The following is a 27,939-nucleotide window of genomic DNA, read 5'->3' as shown; positions in this document are numbered from 1 at the left end:
TAATGAGTCAGTCCATTAGCCATCCAGGGAATTGTGGATTTCACTAAAATGGGTGTTGTCCAGCTGCAGAACCCGGCCCACCCCATGGCTCTCCTGCAGAAAGCCAATCAGATGCGGCAGGCCGGGATGCTGTGCGACGTGGTCATCGTGGTGGACGGTCGGGAGTTTTGCGCCCACCGCACTGTGCTGGCCTGTACCAGCAAGATGTTCCAGATCCTGTTCACTCGCCACAGCCAACACTACTCTCTGGACTTCCTCTCACCAAAGACTTTCCAGCAAATTCTGGAGTATGCCTATACTGCCTCTCTGCAGGCGAGGCTGGAGGACCTGGACGATCTGCTGTATGCAGCAGAGATCCTGGAGATAGAGTACCTGGAGGAGCAGTGCCTGAAGATCCTGGAAACAATCCAGACAACGGAGGAGAATGACACAGAGGTGGGCTTTGATGATGGTGGCACAGAGGAGGATGGGAATCCCAGGGAGAGGCTTGGCAGGGACGCATACACCTTGGGGAGGTGCCCCAAGGAGGAGCAGAGCTGGGGGAGCTCCGGTCAGAATATGCGCAGAGGTAATAGGATGGAGCAGAGTCCCTCCGTGACCACATCCCTGGGCCTCTCCCCAACAAGCCCCACAAAGGTTGCCGTGGACAGCCTGATGAGCCTCGGCCAGTCACTCCTGCAGAGCCGAAAGCAGGATCCCCAGCCAGCTCTTGGCAGCTTCATAGAGGTGACGCATGCAGGGGCCTCTGCGGGCCACCGAAGCCCCAAGGCGGAAGAAGCCAGCTCATCGAGCAGTGGGGAGATGAGCACAGAGGCATGTCGGGGCACAGGGGATCCTGGGACCCCCACCAGGGGCAGTGTAATTACAAGTGCTCGAGAGATGCACCACAGCCGTGGCAGTGCCAGTGCTGGCACCCATTTGCTGGACTGCACGGTGCCTCCCCCTTCTCTGTTCTCTGCCACCCCAAACCACAGAAGCACAACTATTGACTCGATGTCTTCCTTGCTGGTCCCCTCGATGCACATGTCCCCTCACCTGGCCATGTCCATGGAGCTGGGGAGCTATGGGACACTCTTGCCACCAAGCCTGGTCCCCAGGGAGATATTCAGCCTGGGGGAGTTGGCCAACGGAGTGGGCCGTGAAAGCATGACCCAGAGTAACCGATGGGACGTCTGTGGCTCTGAACAGCTCGACAGCGAAGCGACTAAAAATGACAGGTAATGTACACTGTAGCATAATGGCGTGGCACACATCACACCATCTGCAAACATCCGAGTTGACAAAAGGGCCCTCAAGCCAGTGAAGACAAAGATGTGGAGCTGTGAGTTGCTTCATTTTAGTTTATTTTTAGAAGATGCATTGGTAATGAATTTGACAGGCAGGGGATGAGGTGGTCATTTGTAACCCGGTGTCCGGGATTTGTTGACACAACTTTGGCATCCCATTCATCCTAAGGCATAAGACTTGATAAAGCCCATACATTCGAACAGGGATTTAATTTCCTAGCTAAGTGTTATACTGGCCAAGGGCTTTAATTAATGCGTGCTAATTTGGAGGGTGAAGTTGAAAGATTGTTACTGTTCCCTGTCGGCTTTAAACGGAAGGATCTCGCTTGCTAGAGGGTACCACATGGGTACTGCTCGGCTCTGTCTTTGCGGGTCGCGCTGGCTTATCAACCCGGCAATTTCAAATTCAGCTGTCAGCCACTCATTAACAGGTTCTTGTATATGGACACGGACTGCATTTTCCACACAGTGTCTGGCTACAGGCTGTCCAGCTGTGGACTGAGAGATCTTTGCTTCTGATTAATCCCCGTGGGGCGGAAGCTGTTGGCCGACGTGAGTCCGAGTGTGGACTGTTATTCCACGTAGAGTGACAGTGACCGTCGCGCGAAAGCCACAACCGATTTAGTGTCAGAACTGCCGATTTCTGAACGCACGTGGCCGGCATTTTCGATCTCTCGAAAACGCAGAGTGCGAAAGTGTGCGTCGCGTTGAATCGGGCGATGTTTCGCATGCCATTGCAAAGCCTTGTGCTCCGAGTCAGGTGGTGTGTAGGGGTACGGAGCACTGTGATTAACGTCCGAAGGTTCCCTCCCAGCATGCTGGTCCAGGGCCTCCCCAGCTCCTGTTTCAAGGGAAAGAATCTCTTTGTGTGAAGCTATCTGGTGGCAGGCGGCTCGGCCCGACCTAAGGAAAGTGTTTCCAGACAGAGCTGCGTGTTTGCAGTTGCGTGTTAGCGTTCACGTGTGTATCTCTATAAACAGTGTTATGCATCTCGTGCCGTTATTTACTCCCAGGCTGTCGTCTGCCATGGAGTCACGTGTTGAGTCCTGCTCCCGAAGCAGAAGCTTCCAGTTCTTCTCCGTGCGCTCTGGGTGGCAGCCGCTGGGTTCTCCTCTAACATGGGACACAGGGCCGTAAAGGGTCACGTGAGATGAGCGCTTGTTGCCTTTTCTTTTCTCCAGCCTTCCCACAGCCCCTTCAGCTCTGCTTTTAATGACCTTATCTTTTAAAAGATAACCTTTCAACATGCAGTTACCTGCTATTAGGTGAAACGGACATTAACTTGCGTGTTCTTTAACGGTTTTGTTCATCAGGCCTGCATCTCGGGGGCTGTGGGAGCCTCCATTGTCACAGGCGGGTGGCCCCTTAGAGAGGCGCAGATGCGGGGGTCTCGCCTCCTATAATGGCCAGGTCAAACAGGCCCCCATTTTTTTACAGTAGTCCCTTTCTTTGCCCTGGTGAAACTGGAGCCCCTTGGGCCTCTTGGGAAGGGTCAGAGGGCATGGTGGGTGGGGCCCAGTGACTTTTGGGGTTTCAGGTCCTTCACACAAGGGTTTACACTGCTTTGTATTAATGTGGGTGAACAAAATTTAAAATGAAAAACAACTGTAACTTGCACACTTTCACGTTCGCTTGTATGTATGCGTGTTATGAGCCTTTTGTCTAAACAGTTCAGCATACCTCTGACGTTCGTGTGCTGCATTTTTTGTATTTAAGCTGATTAAAATTCTGTTTTTTAATAATGCACAGTGGTATACAAGCCACAGAGTAAGAGCTGATGTTAAAATATATTTGAATATATAAATATAGTTGAAAGTAAATGTGTCTGAAGTTCAGAGGTTTTAATATATTTGCATTATTTACTGTAAAATAAGAACTCTTCCAGGTGTTTAAAGAGTTTAAAAGGCTGGAACCATCTGTGGATCGGTTTATGAAACTCTTAATTCTTCGTGTGTCACGGCTGGACGTGAACATCGTTTTAAAGATGTTGGAGGTGTGATTGCCAAAAGAAAATAAATACCATCTTTGGAAATATTCTGAAGTAAGTTAAAGCACGCATAAAACCCCAGGTGTCTTGGTGTGATGAAAAAGCACTGGCGCATACCGGCGCATACCGGCGCATTCGCAAATGTGATCTCACTCAAAACTCTGGCCAGGCAAGTGATGTGTTATCAGCAGGACGGGTTGTACGTATATTTAGAGCATCTCAGCAGTGCACAGTCGAGCGAATGCCATTGTGTTATTGTACACAATGGCTGTGGGGTCACAGGTTATGTAGCAGAGCCGTTCACCGTGGGGGGAGGGAGCATCTTTAAGTTTGGTTTGACCCCAGCTTTCAAACAAGTGTTTTTTTTTCCCAGGACAAAAGTAGGCCTCCCCTTTCTGCTCGCTCGGTATGGGGGGGTCAGAGGCCTTGAGTTCAGTGAACGAGTAAGCAGTAACACTTCTAGGATGAATATACAAGGTGTTTACATTTTAACGTTAACTAATTAAATTCTTTTCTTTGTGTTTTGTTTGAACAGTGTATTTACATTAATACAATGCATTTACATTTTACAAATTTATTTGAAATTAGACTCTGAGGATTTAAGGATGTTTGATTTTTCATTACTTGCATCCGTTTCAGCAGTGTATATGGGCTTTATTATTTCATGTATGAATTTATCTGTCATTTAACATTTCGAGTTAGTTGTACTTATCATCTAGAGTTGATGATAAGTCCATTTTTTTTTCACGTCAGTTTTTATAGCGACTGTCATATTGACATCTGGTAATGTCAGATTTAAGTTTCCGAGTGCTGTGTTAATCAGTCCCAGTATTACCTCTGAATATGGAAGACACGATTACGAACCAAAACAGTTGCAGTCCATATACTTCTGTGGCATCGTTCTGAAGATGCAGAAGCATAATGTTTCTTTTGTTATGGATGAACCAATGATTTGTCAGCTAGACTGATTTGCCAAGTGGTTAAAAATTACATGCCTGCGTCATGAGTGGCCACTAGCCTTCACCTCCTCAGTGTTATGACAGGGCACTCCTTTTGTGGGAAAAGTTCCTGTGGTCACTGGTACGGTTCATCTCATGCAGACAAAGAAATGCCCTGCAGCACACGTACTAGATCCTTGACAAGAATGCCATTTCAAGGCCTGCATGTGACACAGCTGACATGTATTTCATAAATATTCTGCTTGTTACTTTGAAATTTGGTCATAGAAGTCTCATTAATATGGTAATGAAATAAATCCTCACGGCTGTTCAGATGGGAAAAACTGACCAACTTTATCACTGAGACCAAAGTTTGTCAGTGATTTGTACATCTGATCCTTTGTGGAGGTTCAGCATGGTGGCAGTGTGGGTGCCTCGCAATTCCTGGGCTGTGGGGTTCGATGTGTGTTTGAATCCGGCTCAGCGTGTGCAGAGTTTGCGTATTCTTCTTGTGTTTGCGATGGTTTCGTTCAGGTGCTCTGGTTTCCTGACACAGTGCAAAGGCGTGTTTCAGGTGAATTTGTGGCTTCACGTTCCCAGTATTGTGTGTATATCTTAGTAAAGCAGTGTGTTTGTATGATTGTGCTGCAGTGGACTGGCATCCCATCCAGGCTGTACCCTGTCTCGTGCCCTGTGTTTCTGGGATAGGCTTCAGACCACAAATGAAGCTACAGACGATTAAGACAAATTGACATTTAAAAAATGGTCAAATGATTGATGTCACTAAGGTTGCATTTCCACCTCTGCAGAGAAGTGTGCTGAAATATGCTACTGTATTAATTGTCTGTTTGGATATTATTTAATATTACACCAAAATTCATGCCAGTAACCATTTGAATTGTTCGCAGTGAAGAAGAGTGATCCATATATGATCCGCAGCTCCACTGGAGTCACTTCTCCTTTTGTCCTGTGCTGTTACTGAAGCTCTGGGCTGCCTGACCACTGGAAGGGTCTGAGGTGTGAAGCAGCGTATCCAAGAAAGCAAAAAGTTCACCGTCATGTGCTCAGAAGAGAGAGTTATGCAACTGGCAGCTGAAATGTCCTGAGAGGCAAGGTCCTCGTCCGTTCGCTCACGCTCAGTTTCGGAACAGGACGGTGAATGGAGCAGTCTCTGCGAAGCAAGTAGAGGAAATGTGCTCCTTAAATGAAAGACCTTACTGTGAAATATAATGGAGTGAGCCACAACCACTGTGAAATCAAGTGAGGAAGTGCTGTTGATGAGGGGATGGTGTTGTTATGCGGGGTTAATGGTGTGAACCACCTGCCTTTCGAAGGCACAGTGTTGGTTTAAAACTGGGATGGCCTGGAGACAGCGAATCTACAATGGGGGGGATACAGACGTATATCGCATTTTTTAGCGCTGGGAGACTTTCAGTTTTAATACCCAGTTCCTTGCCTGACGTCATCCTTAACAGGATACACCATTTGTGGCTTGAAGTGAAACTTCCTGTGTCACACTTTAGTGGTGCAGATGGACTAATGAAGACACAAGAGCAAACGGGAATGAATGACTAGAGGAGCACTTTGGAAAAGTACGTCTCACATCGAGAGTCACTCATATTACTGAATACTGTTACAGGTATTAAGGACAAATTGAGCTAATGAACGAGTTAGAGTTATTTTTTCCTACCATAGATCATCTGCCTAGGTTCTTATTACAAGGGACATACAAGAGAAAAAATGTGGAAGTTTAGCATTTCTGGGAAAGATTTGGGGAGTCAGGCAATAAGACAGATGGCAGCCTCAGACTCAGTGCACCTGCTTCTCTGTGCAAGAATGGTACGTGAAACTATATGTATGTGCATCATGTACCAGTACCATGCTTGCACAGAAAACAGATATAGCGTCTGAGGCTGCCATGCGTCTCACTGCATGCTTCGCTCTAATGTCTGAGACCAGTTGTTTCCTGCTTCCTCTCTGTCACCTGGGCCCCCGCAGACCCGTGTCACAGAATGGATGCTGGTTCTGGATGAGCACCAGCAGGCAGAGCGGTGTGAAAATCCCTCCTGATGAAATTGAACAGGAATCGCGGCTCTTTTTTTTCCCCCAGTGTTTCCCGGTGTGTGAACATGCGGAGCCGTCGCACAGCTTCGGCACCATTCACAGAGTGTTAGTGAAAAATGACCCTTTGGCCCATTATTGGACTCTAATTGGCGTTCATGAATCCGGTGCATGTTGTTTTTTTCATCCCTTTTGTCGTAACAAAGGTCACGTCATTGAAATAGAATGAAATTAAAACAGTCATTAGGGATGAGGAATAGGCTTCTCTCATAAATTCTTATTTTATGCCGTATCCACCAGGAGACCTTTAGCTTCAGCCTCCATTGTCTCAGGTAACTTTTAAGGGGTCGGAGTTCAGGGTTCCAGTTCGTCAAGACTGAGCCTTACAGTATTTGTTTGTGCTAAGATGTGGACCAACCAAACACCGGATGCCTCCAGGTCTTATCAGGGCTTTTAGCTCTCCTTGTTGAGTGCTAGCTTTGACCTCTGACCTACCCCTTTGCCCTCTACCCTCTCCGCAAATTCCTTTTCCTTCTCTGTTGCTATGGAAATGCTTCTTTGTCCAAGTGCATGAACAAACAATAGCTATTATCTCTGACAGATGCAAGTTTTTAATCCATTAACGGCAAAATTTTAAACAGCAGTAACATGAAGTTAGCTAATGTATCCATGATGCTGATATAAAGAATGACATAAAATGTGGCTCACTGAGAAAGAAATGTTTTCAGCTGGAAAAGTACTGGGCTGATCCGTTGTGGTGAATGGCTCAGAAGGGATCTCCTTTCCATGTTACTGATTCTGCTGTCTCCAGGATGTTCCTGTAGTCAGCTTTTGCTGTTTGTATAATGTTTTAAAAACCGCTTCTTTGTTCTTTTACTTTTCAACATTATATGCAACAAGATGAACCTGTGCCGTTAGCCGTAATAGTTTTGTGTTCTCTTGCGTTGTGTTCATGAGATACATTATTAATATTAATTACAGGCTCCTTTTGTATGCCATGAGGGAAGAAGTGAAAGGTTTTTAAATGTGTGTTCAAGGGGAGCTGGAGAAGTGCAAAGGTCGTGTCATCTTGTCGCTCTTTACGGGTTAGATGTGAGCATGATACAAAAACAGAATAACCGCAGTTTGTACTGTTGTGGTTGGAGGTATGAGAAGAAAAACAAACAGTAGTAACATTAAAGGGTGCTGCATGGCTACATCCAGCCTCTCTTGGGATCATATACCCTTTTAAACATCAACCACAATGTGTTATTGCCTAGTTAGTTAACCACTAAAGACTGTTGAGTGACGGATGTGCACATTTCTAGGGCATTTTAGGGCAACGAGAATGAAATCCCATCTCAGTGCCCTTGTTTGGTTTGATGAGCAATGTTAAAACAGGAGAGGCTGCAGGTCTGGAGTAATGAACAGGCAGAGGAAATGGCTTATAACTGGCCCTGACAATACAATGTCTTTGAAATGGCCATCGACTCATTTTTTCAGGATTACCAGGTTTGTAAATTGAGTGTCAGGACTGATTACCAAAATTCAGCTTCTCTCTTGGCTGCCACTGTGGTCCCTATGCGATGTTTTGGGCTGGTGTAGAGCATGAAACCTGTAGCAGGTTTCAACTGGTTTTACCTTGCTGGCATTATGAATGACCATACACCAGACTTTTGCATTCTGCGCCTCTAGAGAATAGCATTTTTCCTGCTTGTTTCTGTGCAGATTAAATAACAAGAACAGCAGTCCACCACATAGCTTTGAGTTGAAAGATGTTCAGCTTTTTTTTCCATATTTGACACATTTCTTTCAAGCTCTTGTCTGTTTCAGTTAATTTGAGTCCAGATCTTTCTCTTTAAATTTTACAAAAATCACTTCATTCTAATGGATGTCTTGTCATTGCAAAGAGAAATATCAAAGCAGTGTTAATGCAGGGAAGAGCACTATTTATCTGGAATTTTCTCCAACAGAGCTGAACTTGGCTGTCGAACAACTTAGCAGAATGTTCTCTTGTCTAACCTTAGCATTGTTGGACATTTTAGGCTTGTAAACAAATACTTTTCTGGGATGTTTTGAATCAGAAGGCTTGTTTGTTTCAGCTCAAAATGTTTTGAGGTTGGAGCTCAAGCCAAGTAAGAACTTTTAACCAGAGAATGGATACAGGCTGAAAGGAGGAACTCTGCTCTATAAACAGAATGTCAACTAGGTCCATACAATAGTGATTCAGAATGAGTTGCAAGAATGTAATGTGTTATTCAAAATAGCTTTACTGGAATTGGATTTTTTTTATCTTTACAATGTTTTCTGTATTTTCCATTAGCCTTCAATATGTATCAAATAATTTGGTTCTTTTTTTTGTAAGAAACCTTTAGTTATGTTGCTGAATGAAAGAGAGCATATGCATTTTAAACTTGATGTTTTAATAACCTGCCTGGGAATATATATCTGCATGCCAGCTCTTACAAAAGTGTCTGAATCCTATTCCTGCACCTTGCCAGCTAGTGTTTTCACCCCTGTGTTTTCTCCCCTGCAGCTGAAATCCACCTTCCATTCACATAAACACACCTAGCCCTTTCACTTTGCCACTTGTGGACAGCTGATATATTCATCACACACAGACACACACACACACACACTGGCTGAAACCGCTTGTCCCGAGCGGGGTCACGGCGAACCGGAGCCTAACCCAGCAACACAGGGCGCAAGGCTGAAGGGGGAGGGGACACACCCAGGACGGGACGCCAGTCCATCGCAAGGCACCCCAAGCAGGTCTCGAACCCCAGACCCACCAGAGAGCAGGACCCGGCCAAACCCGCCGCGTCACCGCACCCCCCTATATATTCATATTTAGGCGTAAAAAACACATTTTCTGTACTATCAGTTTCTTTACCATGTGGAGATGCTCAAGAGCATTATTTCTCTAGGTTGAGTGAAGAACTATTGAGCTGAACGACGAGTGTATGGAAGCATTAGGACAGTAACTTTTGTCAGGTTTAGCCCAACATCCTGCCAGAGCCCCAGTGTGATGCCAGAACACAGCCCAGAGCACAGGATGGAACACGAGGCCACATAGCTGTCCTCGCTGCGTTATTGGTATTATTGATATTTAATTTAATTTTGTATTTATTGCTTTCAAAGCCACAGAGAGTGGATTCTCAGCCTCTGCTATCCTTCTCTCCGTCTGTCTCGTGTCCGCTGAAGTGGGCTCTACTTTGTGAAACATTTGAAATACTCTTGAGTTGCCTCGATCCTGCCAAAAGCCCTGCTTCACTATTCATCCATAAGTTGTTTTTCCCCAACAGATCTTCTCTTCCATTGAAGGTGCTGCACTTCTTACATTTTTAATGTTTTTCGTAAACTGTATTTTTAATAAAAGCACAGGACTGTAGGCTATGTAGTCTGTTTGATTTCTTGTTTTAGCTATTCTTTTATGAACTTGTTGGTGTTTGGTGTACAGTTACAAAGGACTGTGTGTTGATTTCCTGTTTTTAGGTGAAAACATTTCTGAACACGTCCATACGGCTTCGGTTTCCCTCCTGAGTGTTTGGAGCTCATTTACTTTCCTCAGAGCTTTTGCCAAATCCTGCAAATGCGTCAGTGAACCAAACTGGTTTACTGTACTGTGGGCTGTTAAATAAGATCCAGTAAACCAGTAAAATGGTAAAAAAAACCTTCGCTTACTGAGCCCAAGTGCTGGCGCTGACAGTGGCTACAGGTCACCTCTGCCCTGCTGTTAGATCGAAAATCAGTTCCAAGGCAGTCCCAACCTGCGCACACAGTGCCGGATGATTGATAATTAATCTAAACCCCACAATAGTACGAAAGTAAATTTGTGTTTTCCGGTATTACAGGTAAACACAACAATGTATTGAACAGTGCTAGGCATTGTGGTATTACCAGCTGTTCAGTAGCGTTCCGAGTTTCTAACGCAGGTAGTGTCTGTGGAACTGTAGACCTGTTTTAGCGTTGCAAGTTACTAACCCAGGTGATGTCTGTGGGGCTTTCGGCTGGTTTTAGCAAAGCACGTTGCTACTCCAGCTAATGTGCGTGGTACTTTTGACTAGTTTTAGCACAATACATTACTAAACCGGGTAATATCTGGCATATTTGACTAGTTTTAGCGTAGCAGGTCACCAAAACAGGTAACGTCTGGTACATTTAACTGGTTTTAGCATAGCAAGTCACTAACTCAGGTAATGTCTGGTATATTTGACTGGTTTTAGCTTAGCAGATCACTAACTCAGGTAATATCTGGCACATTTGACTAGTTTTAGCGTAGCAGGTCACCAAAACAAGGAATGTCTGGTATATTTAACTGGTTTTAGCATAGCAAGTCACCAACTCAGGTAATGTCTGGTATATTTGACTAGTTTTAGCTTAGCAGATCACTAACTCAGGTAATGTCTGGTACATTTAACTGGTTTTAGCATAACAAGTCACTAACTCAGGTAATGTCTGGTATATTTGACAGGTTTTAGCTTAGCACGGCACCAACCCAGGTAATGTCTGATGCGTTTGACTGGTTTTAGCATAGCAGGTGTCTAACTCAGCTAACGTCTGGTACGTTTGACTGGATTCGGCACCGTTGCTGAGTGACCGTGCTGTGGTGTTTTCTGGTGCCTCCCCAGGCAGCCTCACAGTGGGGTGAAGACCTACGGCTGCGAGTTCTGTGGGAAGCGGTTCCTGGACAGCCTTCGTCTGCGGATGCACCGCCTCTCCCATTCAGGTAAACGCAGAAATCGACACTCGCAACGTACGCGGCTTTGTCGCGTGTTCGAATTAACCGTGCGCCCTCTTTGGAAAGAAGCGTGATTGCACATTATAAAGGGGGAGCGAGACAGACGGAAACAAGGACAGTAAAGCGAGAGAAACAGGTGCACGTGGTAAGCTCAATTGAGTACACTTTTTGTTCCCAGTTTTTTAATTTGATGTTTGATTTCTTCCAGCGTGGGGTTCTTGTGAGAGTTCAGAACGTCTGCGTGCAACAGATGTGTTCGGACACATCGGGTCCGTACACAGCGTTTCGGACCTGCTGGCCGCTGCTCCCCGTGGGTCTGGCTGTGGCGTTGGCGGTGAGCCCAAGCTGGCAGCCTGCCATCGCTCTGGGTACAGTATGTACAGTGAGGCTTGCGCCAGTCCCTTATCATCCGACTGGGCCGGCTGTGGTGGCAAGCGGAGTCAGTCACATCCCGGGGGCACTGACCTTGTGAAAGTGCTGTAAACAACACTGTAGGAAGGGGAGGAAGGGGAAGTTATTACCATTCCTCCAGAATCCGTCACTCTGTTGTGTGCTCGAACCGGGCCAGGAAGCGAAACTGTTCAAAGCTGTCTGGCCCGCTGCTTTCCACCTTACCCCCGAAAGGCATCAGGAGACACAGAGAACAAAGATTTGAGCTTGTCACCAAAAATTTGCGCGTTCGCTTCCCAGAAAGAGGACTGCTGTTGTTGTCTTGAACAAAGTATACTTAAACTTGACAGATTAATTTTTCAAAGTAATAGTTTCATTGTGATTTTGGCTCACTGCTGTGAGATGGAGTTCAGACCTTGGATTTGCAATCCATGGTTAAAGCAGTTGTGCAGAGACGCAATACTTGTGCAGCACACACAATATAACATTTAGCTGATTTTTTTTTTTTTTTTTTTTTCTCCAGAGCAACTTACAATGATTTACCCATTTACACAGCTGGGGAAGTTTACTGGAGCAGAATAAGTTAAGTACCTCGCTCAAGGGTACTACAGCTGTAGGTGAGAGTCAAACCTGTGACCTTTGGGTCCAAAGATAGCAGCTCTAACTACTATGCTACCAGCTGTCCCGATATAAAGGATAAAGTTTAGATACTGTGTTCTGCTGGTGGTACTTTGAAATTGCAACCGCCAAGCAGATAAACAGCACAAAGTGTATACTGGCCTGTGTATGGTGTGCAGTAATACAGAGCTCCGTGGCAGCCGATCACCCCACTTTGAGGCATTTCAGCGTTTTGGTCCCTGTCCCGGGGCCTGCTGGAGCAGAGCTTACAGATCGCTTGGCTGCCCTCCTACCACCCCCCCACCTCCCCGGCACCCGGAGTGATGACATCATCGGCGGGTCTGAATGTTCTGCCAGCATTTCGGAGCGTTCCGCTTATGATCCCTCACAGATGTGTGTCCGGGAACACACTGTACCCAAACCCAAAATTACTGAGACCTGACCACTTCGCAGGTTGTATTTTCCAAAATAGAGCAGCGTGGGCAGGGGCGGGTCCGGGGACAGGTTCCGGGGTGTTAACCTGCTGTCCGGTTCCATTTTACCGTTTTACAGTAGATGAAAGATGCAAAATTCCACTCCTAATTCCAGTTCTTTCAGCACCCACCAATGGCATGCTGGGCACAGCATCCAGAATGACCTGAGCTTCTGTTCAGCCACATGGCCAAGAATGCAGACATGAGAGAATGAGCAGAAGATCAGAAAGATGGAGTCCTAATGACAGCCATTTGCTTGGCAAGCATCGCAGCCCGTGCTATAATACACCGCTGCTTCAGTCGCTGATTTTAAATGATTTATGACAGCTGCCCCCCCAGCCACCCACCAAAAATAACACACTGAGTCACATCTTGAGAATGGCTTATTTTAGGGCATCGGTTTCATCTGTTTATTTATCTCTTTCGGGCTGCTCTTGAGCCTTGTCATGCTTGTGTTTACAGTGGAACAGAATGCTGGCTTTAGTTCCTCACAAAAGGTCTCAGTCCCGTTCCTCCGGCCTCAGGTTGTGTTCCTCCTAGACACTATAGGCACTTAGTAGTGAGCACCGTCCTTTCCCACACACTGATTCAGGGTTGAGCTTTGCGTGACCTTCCTTCTGCGTGAGGGCAGTTGATCGAGGCCATGTCTGGAGACTGCTGAGACATCTCCGGTCTGGACGGGCCACCATGCGCTCAATGAAGCGGCGTGTTGCCAGACCTGTGGTGGAGTTACTGCTTTCTCTGAGCTGATGTTGCCAAATGGGCAATGTGCGCTGGCAGCGTGTCGATTTCTTTGTGCGACGGGTAGTAGGGACGCATCAAAAGGGCAGCTGATGAAAGTACCCACATGCACATCTGGAGAAGGGACAAAATTTTCTTTTTGTTCAGGGGTAAAAAAATTCAATTCCTTGCTTGTTCCTAGCAGGCCTGAACAGATGCGGTGAAATACAGTTTGTTCCACTGCCTTGCTGGTTGGTGTTAATAGAACATTATTACATACCACATTAGGGGAGGGAGATGGAGAGAAGTTTTCGAGAAACACGTTGTTCATCAGACAAGAAAAGCAAGTACCTACCCTGTACTGAGAGTTCTGCCCATGAGGCTCATCATAATGTGTGAGAGGCCCTGGACAGCACACTACAGAACAAGAAGAAATGAGAAACATGCACGCAAAATGTGATGTGACACTTCCTGTACTGTTTCCCCGTTTGGTTACACACCAGCGCGCTGAAAAGCAGCGGATAACAAGACTGCTTATGCCGAGACTGTTTGTGCGGTCATTGCCAATTAAAACAAACAGCTAATACAAGACCTGCTCATTTAGGCCCTGCCAACAGAATGCAGAATGTCGATTTTCTACATCATTAAGTAATTAGTCCATCTAGAGAACTGCTTCCAATTACAGCAACAGAAGATCAAGGCTGTATGTCATACTGCAGTGTCTCATCAGCTCAGTGAGGGCCTGCAGTCCTGCTCCCATGGGAAGGAAGTCCTCAGTGTTTGTTTGTCTGTCCCTCTGTCTGTCCCTCTGTCTGTCTGTCTTCATGAGTTTCGCTTGTGATGGGAGGGACAGTGGCAGCATGATGTCGGTGCAGAGAGGGAGGATGGAGGGAGCAGAAGGCTAAATTTAAGTGGCCATTGGCTGACTTCCACAGGCTTGCGGGCATTTTAATGAGTCATAATAACTTCATTTAAAGGCGGCTGAGCAGAAAATGGGTGGGGCGAGAGCCTGAGGCGGCACGGGCCTGTTCTCCTGTGTCATCCGTGAGGAGGGGGAGTCGGGGGAGTCGTGTGAATTTCTCTGCGGTTCGTGCCTGCTTCAGAGAGAGGGCGAGCAAGGCAGAACGAGGGAGGGAGGGAGGGGGGTTAGGCGTGGAGATGTGGTGTGGTGAGACGAGGAAAGGGAACATCCAGTCCCAGCCTGGTGAGCTCCACTGGCACTCACCGTTGCCCTGTGGCTGATAAGGACACTGTAAATAACACCATACGGCACAGCCTGTTAGCGCAGGGAAGAGCGGCCTGGAGTCTGCCCCACTGCACCCACGGTGCTGACGCTGCCCCCGCACGTATCACTCTGTTTCTGGCACTCGGTGTACTCTGTTAAGCCGTGGACGTGGTTTTGTTTCTGTCGTTATTTGTGCCGTCGGGAATGAAAAAGCCGAAACCGACGCAACGCGCTAAATGGGTGCAATTTCACGTAACGTGACACCTTTCATTAAAATTGTGCATGAAACTATCGCAAAGCACAGCACAAGTTACTTCTGAGAGAGAAGCACTAAAATCATGAATCCATTAGCGAATGATGTGCAGTTAAATTTGTCAGCTTTCACTTGATTGCTGTTTATTTTAAACTGCCCAAAGGAGAGATGCTGTGCAGAGAAGCGACCATGAATGGAGCTGCTGTCAGAGCTGAAAACCATCCCATGTTTCAGAATTAAGATCTGTGCGTTTCAGATAGGTGTGTGTGCGTGCGTGCACGCGTGCGTGTGTCTGTGGGTCCGTATGAGCCCACATGTGCTTGCGTGCATACTTGCGCTCACGTGATGTGTGAGAGAGGGCAAATAAAAGTGATGATGCTGCACATCTCCAGGCTATTGTGAACACCGTGTTCTTTTTGTTGTACTTTGAGAGAAGTGAAACTGCACTTGGCACATGAGCGCTGGCCAGGCTCACCATCTGCTCCTTTAATGTGTCTCCTGCCTGTCGCTCTGGGATCATTTTTGCACTTTGGAATGGGAGGGTGTTGATATAAAGCAAAAGTATGCAGCCCCCCCCCCACCCCAAAGTTCTTGTAGACGGGAAATCTACGTGTGTGTGTGTGTGTGTGTGTGTGTGAGAGAGAGAGAGAGAGAGAGAGAGAGAGAGAGAGAGAGAGAGAGAGAGAGAGAGAGAGAGATCTGCTTTCTTTGTTTGGGATCTCGTGATAAAATTATAGTACATATGTTTATTCCATTAACTCCTTTTCTGTAAAAGCAGCCGCAGTGTCTTATGTGTCAGCGTTAACGTTTAATGTAGCGGATAACCAGGGTTTTTGTGCCCTCTTGTCTGTGTGTTTGAGTGTAGCGTGCTAATACTTTTAGTTGCGTGTATTCTCTTATTTGTCAGGGGTTTTTTTTTTTTTTTTTTTTTTTTTGGTCGCACTTCTGAGGTTTACTGAGTCTGAGTGTTTTTTCTGTCAAGCCCACGGCACCGTGTTAAGAGCAACTTCCTGTTTTGCCGGCTGGGGCTGGTGTAATCTTGTGTAATGCTACCGAGAAGATGTCAGACGTTTAGTTTTCGAAGAACAGCAGGTGACAGCGAGCATGTTGAGCTCAGTGCGGAGCAGCTCCCCCCGCTGCCAGTGATTTCGCGTTTGGCCTTCCAGGCTTTGGCTCAGTGCCACAGTTTTATGGCCTTCCTAAATGTACATACAGTCGTGCATCGTGGTATGCAGAAGAGCTTTGGAGCACTTTATCTGGCACCACTTAAGTTGCCAGGACCACTGGGACTGCACTGCAATGTAGTCCTTCAGTATTATTGTTATTATTATTATTATTATTATCTGCTGTGGTGTATACAATTAAGTTTACCGGCATAGCAATCATAACACGTACGGAAGCGCTGCATTATCATAATAACTTCCCCTTCATACGCATGTGCCTAACTGGTATCGTGTCGTATTTATTTGTGTTCCGCAAGCATTCCTCAGAGCCTTTACAGTTTAGACTTTAACCCAGAGGCTGTATTCCTGTTTCATCTGTTGCAGCCTGTTCAAAGCCCTTTGAGTGTCAGCAGTGCGGAGCCCAGTTCGCAAAGGAGGAGGCACTGGAGTCCCATAGGTGGACACACCCAGGTAAGGCAGCTGGACGATGGAATGTTATCTGCCTCCGCCACCATAGCATCCGTGACAGACATAGTTCATCAGCTAGTTATTCTTAATTGTAAAGAACTGATAGGAATTCTTTGTTTGTTCATCTTTTCGTTTTTATTTAAATTAGTTTTATATTGGACTTACGGTATTCCCATTTAATGAGATGTGTTTATCCTGCCTCTACGGAGTCTTGCTCAAGATTGCAAAGTATTAGTTTTTTTAATTCTTTCCTATTGACCGTGAATCCATGCACGTGTCAGTCCTTCGCACATGCTGAATGGGGCCCGGCTTCAGCAGCAGGTCACCAAAGTAGGTGCGTAAGCCGTCAATCATACAAACCTGCGGAAATGCTGTGAAGGAACAGCAGTTACATCCAGCGAGCTGTACTCTGCGAATGATCATCTGTAGTGGTGATGAGCACGGGGGAATGTGCTCGTCTGCTTGCAACCGAGCTGCATGTGAACATGACCCGAACCAGATGCGAGTAAGAAATTATGTTTTTATAAGCATCTACTGGCCCAGCTTTGTTGGAGTTCTGTAATTTGTAAATATAAGTATTTCTCCTTCTATCATGCATCTACATTAACAGATCAATGTGGGAGTTCCTTAAAGCCGAGAAGTTTGCTGTTATTTTGGAACCCAAAACTGAGTATGTAGATTGGCACTAACAGGGTATTTATAACACATTCCCTCCACATGCTGTGCATAATAAACCACTGATTAACTCAGCGTGAAACATGACAGGCCGGTTATATTTTTGCTCTTCAGATTAAAAAACTTTATCGTCTGTGGCTGAGCCGCTCATCTTTGCTGAATGCCTTTTGCCAGGCCAAGCCGGAGCTGCTTTCCTCCACGACAGAGAGAGAGTCATTTTCTGTTACAAGCTGACCATAATTGCCGAGGATTTTGGTCCTGTGAAAATGTCAGGAGGTGGATTGTGTAATCTGGCCGCGGAAGTGCGGTCTCTGCGAAGGGGGTGTCTGGCGGCGTTCAGTGCCAGGACTCCCAGAAAAACAACATCATGCGCTCTTGTTTACAGTCCGCAGCAGTGCTGTCACCGCCTCCGCCCTGACCTACTTTAGCGCCGTCCCAAGCTGGAGGGGTAGGACGGCAGCTGAGGTCTCCCTGTGGATGGAGGCTTTTTTTTACTGTGCAGGTCTCTCTTCAAGAGCACAGCTGCCCTCTGCCTGTGTGGGGCTCCGTGCAGAGCTGTGCGCTCCTGGAGGCCATCTGGCTCCCCACCCCCAGTCCCTGACCCCCTGTGCGTGGAAACTCAAGACCTGGCACAACCTGGACGTGTGTGTGTGTGTGTGGGGGGGTTGGGGTTGGGGTTAAGGCTCTCGGGACTCTCAGGAGCACATCACAGTGGGAGGGGCCCTTTGTCCAAAGACCAGTCGAAATAAATCGCCCATAATTAGGTTTCCCAGCTGTTTAGCCAAGCCACAGCAGAGATGTGAGTTAAGCACAGATTCCCGCTCTTCATTTAATTTACTGTGCAAACGCTGCTTTTTTTTACACTGAGGGAATCTATTTGTCTTCACTTAAAAGAAGAAAAGAAAATAATCTCCTCTTACTTGGAGAACGCAGGGTTAGGGTTAAGGTTACTTGTATCGAAGCTTTCAGCCTGGACAATGGCGTGATCGGTCTGGTTGCCTAGTGATACCATTTCTGTCCATTGTAGTCACGGGGAGGACCCAGTGTCCATTAACTCAAGAGTCCAGTTATGGATAACCCTCAATGTCTCTGTCCTGAAATGGGGAGGCGAGATCATGCTGTTGTCCTGTTCTGTGAAGTAGTGTCTCCAGTGTTTGGGTGAACATGGTGTGCTGTGTTCTACAGTAGTAATAACTCTTGCCAGTCATGGTTCCCCAACCTCTGCAACTGTCATGGACTGTGATGGACTGAGGGATGTCCTGGCTCCTTGGTGATCCCCAGTGTCAGAGGCCATTTGGTAACCCTCAGCATTACTCCCCACCACTGCCTTTACATTTTACAGTAAGCTAGAAAGGTACCGTTATGTTATGGTTAGATGACATGACACACGATTTTGGGTTGAAAGTGTCTCCTTATGGAGCAGCTGAAAAAGAAAAGAAAGCCATGTTGAGAAATAATAAGTATAATAGCCTTGAGATCAGACTTGGAGTGTGAATTTAGGAGATGAGCGTATGAGCCAGGTCTTCTCCATGCTATTGTTTGTCGTGCTCACCCTGCAAAACCCCAATGTTCTTGTGTGTGTGTGTGGTAGGGACAGGTCACCACAATAGGGAGCTACCCCCTGCTGGCCGCTGTGCACTATTGCATCTTGTAACTTGGATTTTTAGGGTGTTTTGTGTTCAGGTAGCTTCTCTTTTCAGTGGGATTTCAGAAAGGAGACCACTGTGCTTTGGGAGTTCAGTCATTAACTTCTAGTCTTTTTTTAACATTTCAGCGTTCTTTTGTTGCCAACCTCTGCATCGAATTTAAATAAAAGATGAAAGGGACTGAAGTGGTTTCTTGTGACTGATGATGGTTGAAAAACTGCCACAACTGTCCACGGTGACAAGCTCTGTCTCTTGGCCGCTAGAGACAACCTGTCAGCGATAAAGCTGTAGACGTGTGAAGACTCACTTCCTGCCACTTAATGCCCCGTGACTTTCCTCTCTTTATGTTCTCAAGAATAGACAAGACATTAAAGCGATCCCATCCCTTTTTCACTGACAAATTATTATTCTGAGGGGGCAGCTGCCCAGACCTGTACAAAAATACAACAGATCATGGCAGGCAGCACTTGTTACATACAGTATCTGTTGTGATGCACCTGGACGATTCAGTGACCATCGTGGATCAGGAAACCTTTTTTACAGCAGAGCCTGGCGGGTCACAAGTAGCTTCGTGTTTAATGTAATGAAAAAATGTTTCGAAACGGTTGAGCAGCTTGAGATGGCTACTTAACCTAGAGTGCATCAGTAAATATCCAACCGTGTGAAGTGTAAAATGTTGACACTTTGTCTAAAAGAATTTGCAGACCGAATAATCTATAACAATGAAAGCAACAAGAAAAAAAAGCTGGCTTTTGACGGAAGAAGAATGTCTGAGTCTAAAAAAGCAACAGTGAAACTTTCATGAGTCATTAAATTTGTTCTTTTGTTTCTTGTTGTTAAGGGGAGCGAGTGATAGAGCACCTGATGCTGGGACTGCATCAAGGACTGTAGATACACATCTGATTTTTTTCCAGAGATGAATTCCCAGAAGGGGTATTGGGTGGGAGGCAATGGCGCTTCAGAATTGAGGACAGAACACAGCAGCATCCAGCAGAGGGTAGAATAGTGGGGTGGGGGGTGGAGTGATCATTTTAGCATTTTCAAGATAAACCATTTCAGTCCCTCATGCAATGTATAGCGCGTATTGATTTATTTCTCCCCCGTGTGGGTCGTTCCATTATGCAGGTATTTTGCCAGTGCCACAGTTGCACTGTCAGTTGTTTGGAAGTACAGATGGCAGAAATGCTCCGACTATGTCACAGTGTTTATACAATATCATCGTATTAGACAGGGATCATTTACTCTACACAAACGATTGCATCTTTTTATCGCTACATGTGAGGCTACAGGCTGTTTGTGGTACTAAGAATGCCTGTGGACGATGCTGTTCTTGCCCAAACAAACCAAGCCATGTCAATTCACTTTAGCAGGAAGCTGACTGAGATACACACTTTAGTCACTCGATCTGACCGTGTGGTTCAGAGGTAGGTGATCTATACATTACCAGTGGAAAGTGTGAGGACCCTTGGTGGAAACGAAACGTTTGGTTAAAGGGTTTGAGTAGAAAATCAGACACCATGTCGTCAGCTCTTTTGCAGCAGTTTTCAGAGGTGTAAGACATGTGTGGGTTGCTTTGCTTTCACTCTTTCGTTTATTTTGTCCCATACAGCTATTACCCACATGGCCCACACGTAGTTTTAGGCTGGTACTGTACATAGATTTTTTCATCCCATCAGCTGCAAATGTCAAGAAGTGGAACCCATATTAACCACATATTAAACATTGTGAGCTAAGCAGCGCACCTCAATGGAGATGGCAGCTTGTGAGGAGTTAGACAAGAAGATATCAGTCTGGGCACATTTCTCCCTTCCTGTCTCTCTCATGCAAATGCACACCCAGTCATGTAGTCACTATTACATGCCACAGTCTCACAACAACTGTAAGTGTATTTTCATTAAAATATGGCTTGTTGTCTGCAAAGCCCTCTAATGATTGCTTGTGTTCACATAACATGGGCTCCTTCTTATCCTGAGCACTGGGTCCTGCTTAACCAGGATCTGCTGATCTTGGGTCATGAGTGCAGCAGGATGGGATAAAAAAGTAATCCCCTGGTACTCATTGGGCTCTTTTGGTCATCCTGTGGAGTTCACTGGGCCCCAGTGGTCTTCCTGAAAACTTCATTGGGGTCTGGTGGTCTTTTGGTGGGCACCACTGACTCTGGTGTCCTTCATGAAGACTTTGTTGGCCTTCGTTGTTTACCCTATGGATTTAATGAGTTCTAGTCGTATGCTGAACCTTACAGCCCTTTCCAGGGTCAAACTCTCATGTTCATCATCAATGAAAATGCTTTGGTTTCCTGAAGTTCACCCAGCAGCATTTCAAATGGGATTCACAACATGCCTGGAGGTCAGTGTGGCCATGAGAATGCTCTGATTCCAAATGACTCCTTTCACGTCACAGAGCTACGCAGATAAACCGATCTTTTGAAGGGAGTTTGTGGTATACTGAACGGCGAGCAGTTGTTTCTTTCAGCAAATAATTTCTGATCAAGGGAGCCTGGATTGTAAAACATTTTTTAAGATGTGTTGCATCAGTGTTTAAGGGTATAGCAGCTGGACACATCCTAGACCTGGAACTACAACCATCTGACCTCAAGTATCTTGAACTATAAACTACCTGCACCTTATTTATACCAGCAAACACTGACTGTCTTATTATCTATTGAGAGTTTTGTAATGAGGGGCCATGTGGCACAGTAAGTGCAGCTCAGTCTGTCTGGAGTTTGCATGTTCTCCTCATGCGTTTCAGGCTATCTGGGGAGTTTAAATTGTGTTGTGTGTGTTGCTTCCCTGTGATGGACTGGCATGCCATACAGTGGGGGTACCCTGTATAGCGTACTGCTCTACTCTTCCAGGAGAGGGCCTAGACCGGCAATGAATAATCTATCATAATGAAAGCAACGAGGAAACAGCCTGGCGCTGGCTTTTGATGGAAGCTGGATTGGATTGGTTACCAATAATGAGTGACTCATTTTTGGCATTTTTCCTGGTATGTAGGTGTGTTCCAACTGGTACAGGAGGGAGGGTACCTCTGGTTCTCTGTGAACATATGAGCATAATGGCATGTCATGGATTTTTAAATGTGACGGTTTGATGCCGTAATGACTGCTGTAATTGGAGCTGAGCTCTAATCGCACAGATATTTAAAAACTCTGTGTCTTTATATGTGTGTGTCTGCAGGCCCGGATATGGCTGTCTTCTGCCTACTGTGTGGCAAACGGTTCCAAACTCAGACGTCCCTGCAGCAGCACATGGAGGTCCACGCCGATGTGCACAGCTACACCTGCAGCGAGTGCGAGCGCACCTTTCCCAGCCACACAGCGCTCCGACGCCACCTGCGCTCGCACACAGGTGAGACCCTGCCCCTTTGCTCATCCCTCACTCTTCCCACCTGCAGGATGTTATCTAGCCACTCAGATGCCATGCCAGTCTTCTGTGCTTCAGTGGCTGCAGATTATGTACAAGTCAGCAGTGATGCTTTGTGTTCGTGTAGGAGTTAGACATGAGCTCAAACTTCAGGGGGTGCAGATGTCATGTTTGAAGTCATGTTACAAGTTTCTGTTGCAGAACAAATTCATTCACAAACCGTTTCGGTTATTGGGGCTGCCCGTTAGTCATTGGTGCCCATCTATAAGTGGTCATCAGAGTGACAGCTTCATTGATTTTGCTGGTACCATAGTAAGATTATGCAGAAGGAAACTCCAAAGGAAGCCAGTGGCCAAAAGTAGAGGTGCTCTCCTGACAGTTTCTCACCATGAGTTCTACCCCCCCCAAGGATAGAGAAGAAGAAAAAGAACCTTATTGGCTCATTAGGATTCAACTTACAGCCCATGACCTTAAACAGCGGTCACAATATCAGAGTTAATCGATATTCTGAGCTGAAATAAAAGCTTGAAAAAGTGGTGCAGTGGAGTGGAGAGGCAGAGAGGGACCTGGCTTCGTGGCTCATGTACTGTGCTGTCACTCATTGTCTTGGCCATTGCGCACACTATATTCACGGACTCCAACAGTATTGGAAAGGTCACCTCTGTGTTCCTGACTGTGTAGAGAATAAAGTACAGTCACCCCTTGGAACCATAAACGCTGCTCCATAAATGAAGAGTTTATGGGGTGAAAATGAACTGCAGCTTCCCGTCCCCTTGCCGTGTTATAAACATTATTCACTGCCTGTTATCCTTCCTTTGTCTTCATACACATCTACCCCTTAGGTCTGGTCGGCCCGTGTGATGCTCTTAATTTGCTCAGCTGATGTTGCTCCACAGCCCTCAAATGTTGCCGAAAGCTTGTTACCTAATTAAGAATGCTTGCACACATGTGTACCTGTGGCTATATCAGTAAACTGTTGAGATACAAGAGCAGTATAACTCTGTTTTCTCACTACTTCATGCCTTGTGAACCTCACTGTGGTCTCACAGGTGACCATCCATTTGAGTGTGAGTTCTGTGGGAGCTGCTTCCGTGATGAGACCACTCTGAAGACCCACAAGCGCATCCATACCGGCGAGAAGCCTTACGAATGCAATGGCTGTGGAAAGAAGTTCAGTCTCAAGCACCAGCTGGAGACCCATTACCGTGTTCATACAGGTGAGACAAAGCCCTCAAAGCTGTCCAAGGGGGACAACGGTGGGGCACAGACTGGGACTTAAACCTGCTTTACCACATAGGAGTGTAGAACCACCTTAACTGACTTACCTCCACAGTGTTTGCAGCTCATGTCCGGCGATCATGACTGTTAGCGATCAATAACTTGTTGAGGAACAATGCACGTGTTTCTGGGATGAACTGGACAGAACAGTGAAATCAAAGCAACCCACAGGTGTCCTGCATCTCTGGGAATAGGTGCAGCAGAGCTGGGAAGACATGTCAGTTGTTTTCATCCTCAAATATATTAACGAAAGCCTTGTGTGGTTAACAGCACATGGCCAATTGTTTGACCGCTACTGCAGTTTCTGAATAAATTGAGAGATATCTGCAATGTTAGCCTTGATCATTTTTAAGGCTAAAAGTCTTGCACATGGAGTCATGAACAAATTGAATTATGAACAGACTTCCAGTCCCAATTATGTTCAAAAGCTGAGAACCCAGAGTATTTTTTGTATGTATTCTTATAATAAGCACCAATTCAGCAAAGACTTCAAGTGTGTTCTACTCCCCTCATTTTTGTGACCTTACACAGGTGAAAAGCCTTTTGAGTGCAAGCTGTGCCACCAGCGGTCTCGGGACTATTCAGCCATGATCAAGCATCTTCGCACACACAATGGCGCCTCACCCTACCAGTGCACTGTCTGCCTTGAGTACTGCCCCAGCCTCTCCGCCATGCAGAAGCACATGAAGAGCCATAGGCCTGAGGACATTCCTGCAGACTGGAGGATAGAGAAGAGTTACCTGTACCTGTGCTACGTGTAAAGGGGGCCAGGCAGTGAGACAGAGCACACAAACACCCAGCAGGCCTACCAGACAAGAAGAGGAATGAACAAGAGGATGAATGGGAGACAGGATGAGAAAGGCCAGTGGGGAAAGGAGAGCAACATTAGGGTCTTTTATCTTCATTTTTACAGTGTGTGTAATACAGGCTTTACAGAGAATGTCTCCACATGTCTCTTTTAACGGAATCACAGATTGTCCAGTTTCTAACATGGAATATGTCTTCTCTGTGGCACATGTGCAGCTCTTCTGTGGCACTTGAGTGACAGTTGCCTTTTCCGTCTCGTCGGTGGTGCGATACCAGTTTGACACCCTGTGGTGTCATCTGTTTGTCACGCATTATCTTTGCTGTTTCAGTGTCTTCCTTGGAGCTCCCAGGGCTTGACCCCAGCAGACTTTACTACGATCAGCCTCTTTTCCAGTGGCACTTGACTGACTGATCACCTACACAGACGACGGGTTCCTCCATCCTTACGGATGGCTTCTGATAATGGATTCAGAAACTAGCGATCACATCTCATATGGAGGGGACCCCACTCTGAATTCAGAATTCGGCAGCGTTAGAATAAGAACAAGAATCCAAGTAGTGATAGTTCTTCAACTAGAAATGAACGAGGTAAATTAAAAACATGACACCAAGAAGTCAGCAAAAATAAGTTGAAATTCAGCAGTGATATATGATTTGTAAATTAAAAAGATTCCTCTGATTAAGGGAAGTAAGGGACATTCATGGAATAGGACACAAAAAACTAATCATTTTACACCCGAACATTTCTTGAGTATAACGTAAAAAAGTAATTACCAAGTATTACTGGTCTCAGATTCTTTCTGTTTCTACAGATTTATCATCTATAGCCTCTTTGGCAGTTGAATTCAGAGGACTTTGATCTTTCTGTGGGACTGCTGGGGTCTTCATGTGTAATGATACCCTGGTAAAGTTCACAGTAATTTACAGTTGCTTGCTCAGCTGCATATTAGAAACATGCAAACAACTGTTGCAATGTAATGTCTGTGTTTCATGCTGTCCGGAATTACATAAACGTTGTACGACTCCTTGGTAATAAGGAGGAATATCATCCACATTTTCATGTTGATTTCTCAGCTAAGCATCATGCTAGCTTTATTAAGTTTCTACATGAAAATCCTGTTAAAAAGTCAGAAGATTCCTTCATGCTGATTAAATGAAAATCGCATCACAGTTTCAGTTTGCAGCAGAAGAAAAGTCACATTCTGAGGACTGTGTTTTATTCAGTTTCTGGAGAATCACCTTTGTTCCCAGACAGCTGCCACTGCATCCGTTTCATTTCTTGTGTTCAACATCATTTCTTACTCTTGTCTGCATGGCCTGTGTGTGCTGGTGTGTTGCAGCACATTGTACTTGAATGACCTTCGCCTAGATCCCCTTCCATGTGTCTGGATAAGGAAGAAAGTGTGAGATGCTGTGCAGTTCAGGTGTGATTTCATGTTCAGATTAAAACCTTAATGTATGGCAGTGTGGTGTTATTACCAAAACTGGTATTTGTATTAACATCACCTTTTAAAGGTTGCTTATTGTTCTGAAAGCTACCTCTCTTTTTATGCTTATACGCGTTCTTTGTTCTTTACTAAGAAATTTTTATCATTGTGGCATCGTAGCAACTTCATCTAATGATTCATCTTCAAGAGTAATTTTTGCTTTTTTGTGTTAAAGATGAGAAAGGTTACAAGTTAAAGAAATATTAAAATTTAAGTTCTCTGCTTCCCCTCCCCATCTTACAAGAGAAACGGCAAAGACCGTGAGGCCTGACGAATAGCTGGAGCAGCCTGTGTCTTTAGCTGAACAATAATCCAAGTAAAGAATTACACTAAGAAAATGTGTGAATTATCTTTTATAACATGACAGTGTTTTCTGTAACAGTCAGTCACATATCAAGTAATGCAGTGTTACTGTCGGTGGACAGTTCGGCTCCAGCAATCCAAAGAAGTAAAGGCTATGATTAACATTTATTCTTGAATAAAAGCCCACAGAGGTTGTTAGTTATTTCTGTAATCCATATTTTGTATTTCTGTACTTTTCATTTCTTTGCTTGTTTTGCTCAGCGCCTCCGTTGCGTTTGTAGACATTAATAGTTGTGATAGATCCCGAGCTTCGTCGGTGAAGGTCTCCGTTTTTTCGCTTTCAGTCTACGTGCCCTGAAACGTCTAGTGAATGTTTAAGAAGGAACTGACAGTGATCGACTGTTTACGAAACAGCAAGAGCTTTCTACTTGAAATAATTACAAAGAAGGGATTGCAACACATTCTGAGGGGTGAGGACAGCTGGCTTTCTGGACCCCCTCATAATGGTGACAACACTGTGAACTGGTGATGTACCTCCTGGAGGGAAGAGACGTAGGTCATGGTGGAGACGAGAGGGTGGGAAGTCACTTTAAAGGCTCCTGTAAGCATCCTGGCTGCGCACATTTGTTTCACTTCAGTTGACTTAAGCTGCATCACTGTGCCTCAAATGATATAGTAAATGTCAGCTGATATTTTTACTGCAGTCTATTAAAGATGGCTGCACACAATATGTCATTTGTGATTATATAAGTGTGTTAATGAAAACTTGCAGCTGAAGAGATCTTGGGCTAGATGCATAAAAATGTGTTTTAATTCATTAAATTAAAATGAATCGTTGGATCTATGGCTGTTCTTGAATGACCAGCGAGGGCAGTTTAACCTGCTCATTCCCATTTGTGTTGACATTCCATTAAAGAGAATTGAATTGGTGTTCGATTTTTATTTTAAAAAGGGCAAAACAAACTACTAAGCTTTTTTGGAAATTAATTACCTGATAATTGATTAAATCTCAAGAAGATTTTTCCCTGATGTGAAATTACTGTTTTCTTTTGTAAAAAAAAAAGCATTCGAGCTTCATTGGCTTTCACCTTTGCTGGAAAGTTACATTTGGATGAAAGGCTTTGAGGATTGTAAATATATAGTGAGTTTTCTCTCATTTTCTTGCAGTTTTGGAGATATTTTTGATTTGAGGATATTTTGAGATGCAGATGAGAGTAATTTCAGGTTTCGTGGCATATGTTTTTGCCAAGGTCACTGTGTTCTATTGGGACGTTGTAGAAATTTCTAGAATGAGTACCTGTTTCATGCAGTGCTGCCGTGCATGTGTTCCACAGAAGAGAATCTGATCGGTTGCCAGAAGACTCTTTCGTCTGACATTATCTCTGGAATCTATTATCTCCTGCAGACTAAATGTCAGTAGGTTTTGTTTTGTTTTCCATTTCTGGCTTGTTTTTGGTACTTACAAGACAGCACAAGTGCTGGTCGCTATTTTGTGTAATGAAGATGTATTTTTTTGACGGATGCCATAGTTACGTCTACCTCAGCGCTTCTTCATCGGCTAGCCGTGGAGGGTGCCCAAGCGATGATCTTCAGTGTGCCCTTGGTCATCACTATAAACATCATGTCCATCGTAGCTTTCTAGCACTGAACTCATTTGCCTTAGGATGTCGATGCTGCTGGCGTCCAGCACCAGTGACTGGGCCCTTGTTTCCCACTGAGTGTCATTTCCAGCACAGCTCTGTGTAGCTTCCAGTGTTCTCCTTCATGTGGACAAAATAAAGAAATAAAAGTGATTGAAATTGCTGCAAGTTTTCTTCTTGTTTGTCTTACAGTGAACTGTGTACGGTACCATCTATGGAAGAGGAGGATATTTTTACACCCAATGAACAGAAGGCTATTTTGAAGTTTTATCTGTCTCTCTCTGTGTGTGTGTGTGTGTGTGTGTGTGTATTTACATTTACGTTTATTCATTTAACAGATGCTTTTCTCCAAAGTGACATACGTGTCAGAGAAAATACAAATTTGTGCATTACATTAGGAGAAGGAGACATAGTCGCAGACCTGTGATTCTTAAGT

General features: G+C 45.3%; 1 protein-coding gene across 2 annotated transcripts; it reads left to right on the top strand.

Annotated features, from left to right (window-relative positions):
- Window positions 1-13: 13 nt before the first annotated feature.
- zbtb16b (zinc finger and BTB domain containing 16b) lies at window positions 14-27,725 on the top strand. 2 transcript variants are annotated; one of them, XM_018742801.2, is made up of 6 exons: window positions 14-1,217; window positions 10,883-10,980; window positions 16,219-16,305; window positions 21,803-21,973; window positions 23,038-23,205; window positions 23,798-27,724. In XM_018742801.2, the coding sequence occupies exons 1-6, from the start codon at window positions 49-51 to the stop codon at window positions 24,025-24,027; spliced, it is 1,923 nt and encodes a 640-aa protein (XP_018598317.1). In that variant the 5' UTR covers window positions 14-48; the 3' UTR covers window positions 24,028-27,724. The 2 variants fall into 2 exon arrangements, with proteins under 2 accessions (XP_018598317.1, XP_029111377.1); XM_029255544.1 differs by lacking the exon at window positions 16,219-16,305 and having other exon boundaries at window positions 23,798-27,725.
- Window positions 27,726-27,939: the final 214 nt, after the last annotated feature.

This window comes from Scleropages formosus, chromosome 10 (genome assembly GCF_900964775.1).
Source record: "Scleropages formosus chromosome 10, fSclFor1.1, whole genome shotgun sequence".
In the NCBI taxonomy this organism is placed as follows: domain Eukaryota; kingdom Metazoa; phylum Chordata; class Actinopteri; order Osteoglossiformes; family Osteoglossidae; genus Scleropages; species Scleropages formosus.
The sequence above is the reverse complement of the archived record's forward strand: the minus strand, read 5'-3'. Positions and strand labels throughout refer to the sequence as shown.

Coding starts and splice junctions, on each gene's coding strand:
- zbtb16b (XM_018742801.2), top strand. CDS start 49: ATGGGTGTTGTCCAGCTGCAGAACCCGGCCCACCCCATGGCTCTCCTG. Junction 10,981..16,218: donor GCACCGCCTCTCCCATTCAG/GTAAACGCAGAA, acceptor CATCTGTTGCAG/CCTGTTCAAAGCCCTTTGAG. Junction 21,974..23,037: donor CCACCTGCGCTCGCACACAG/GTGAGACCCTGC, acceptor GTGGTCTCACAG/GTGACCATCCATTTGAGTGT.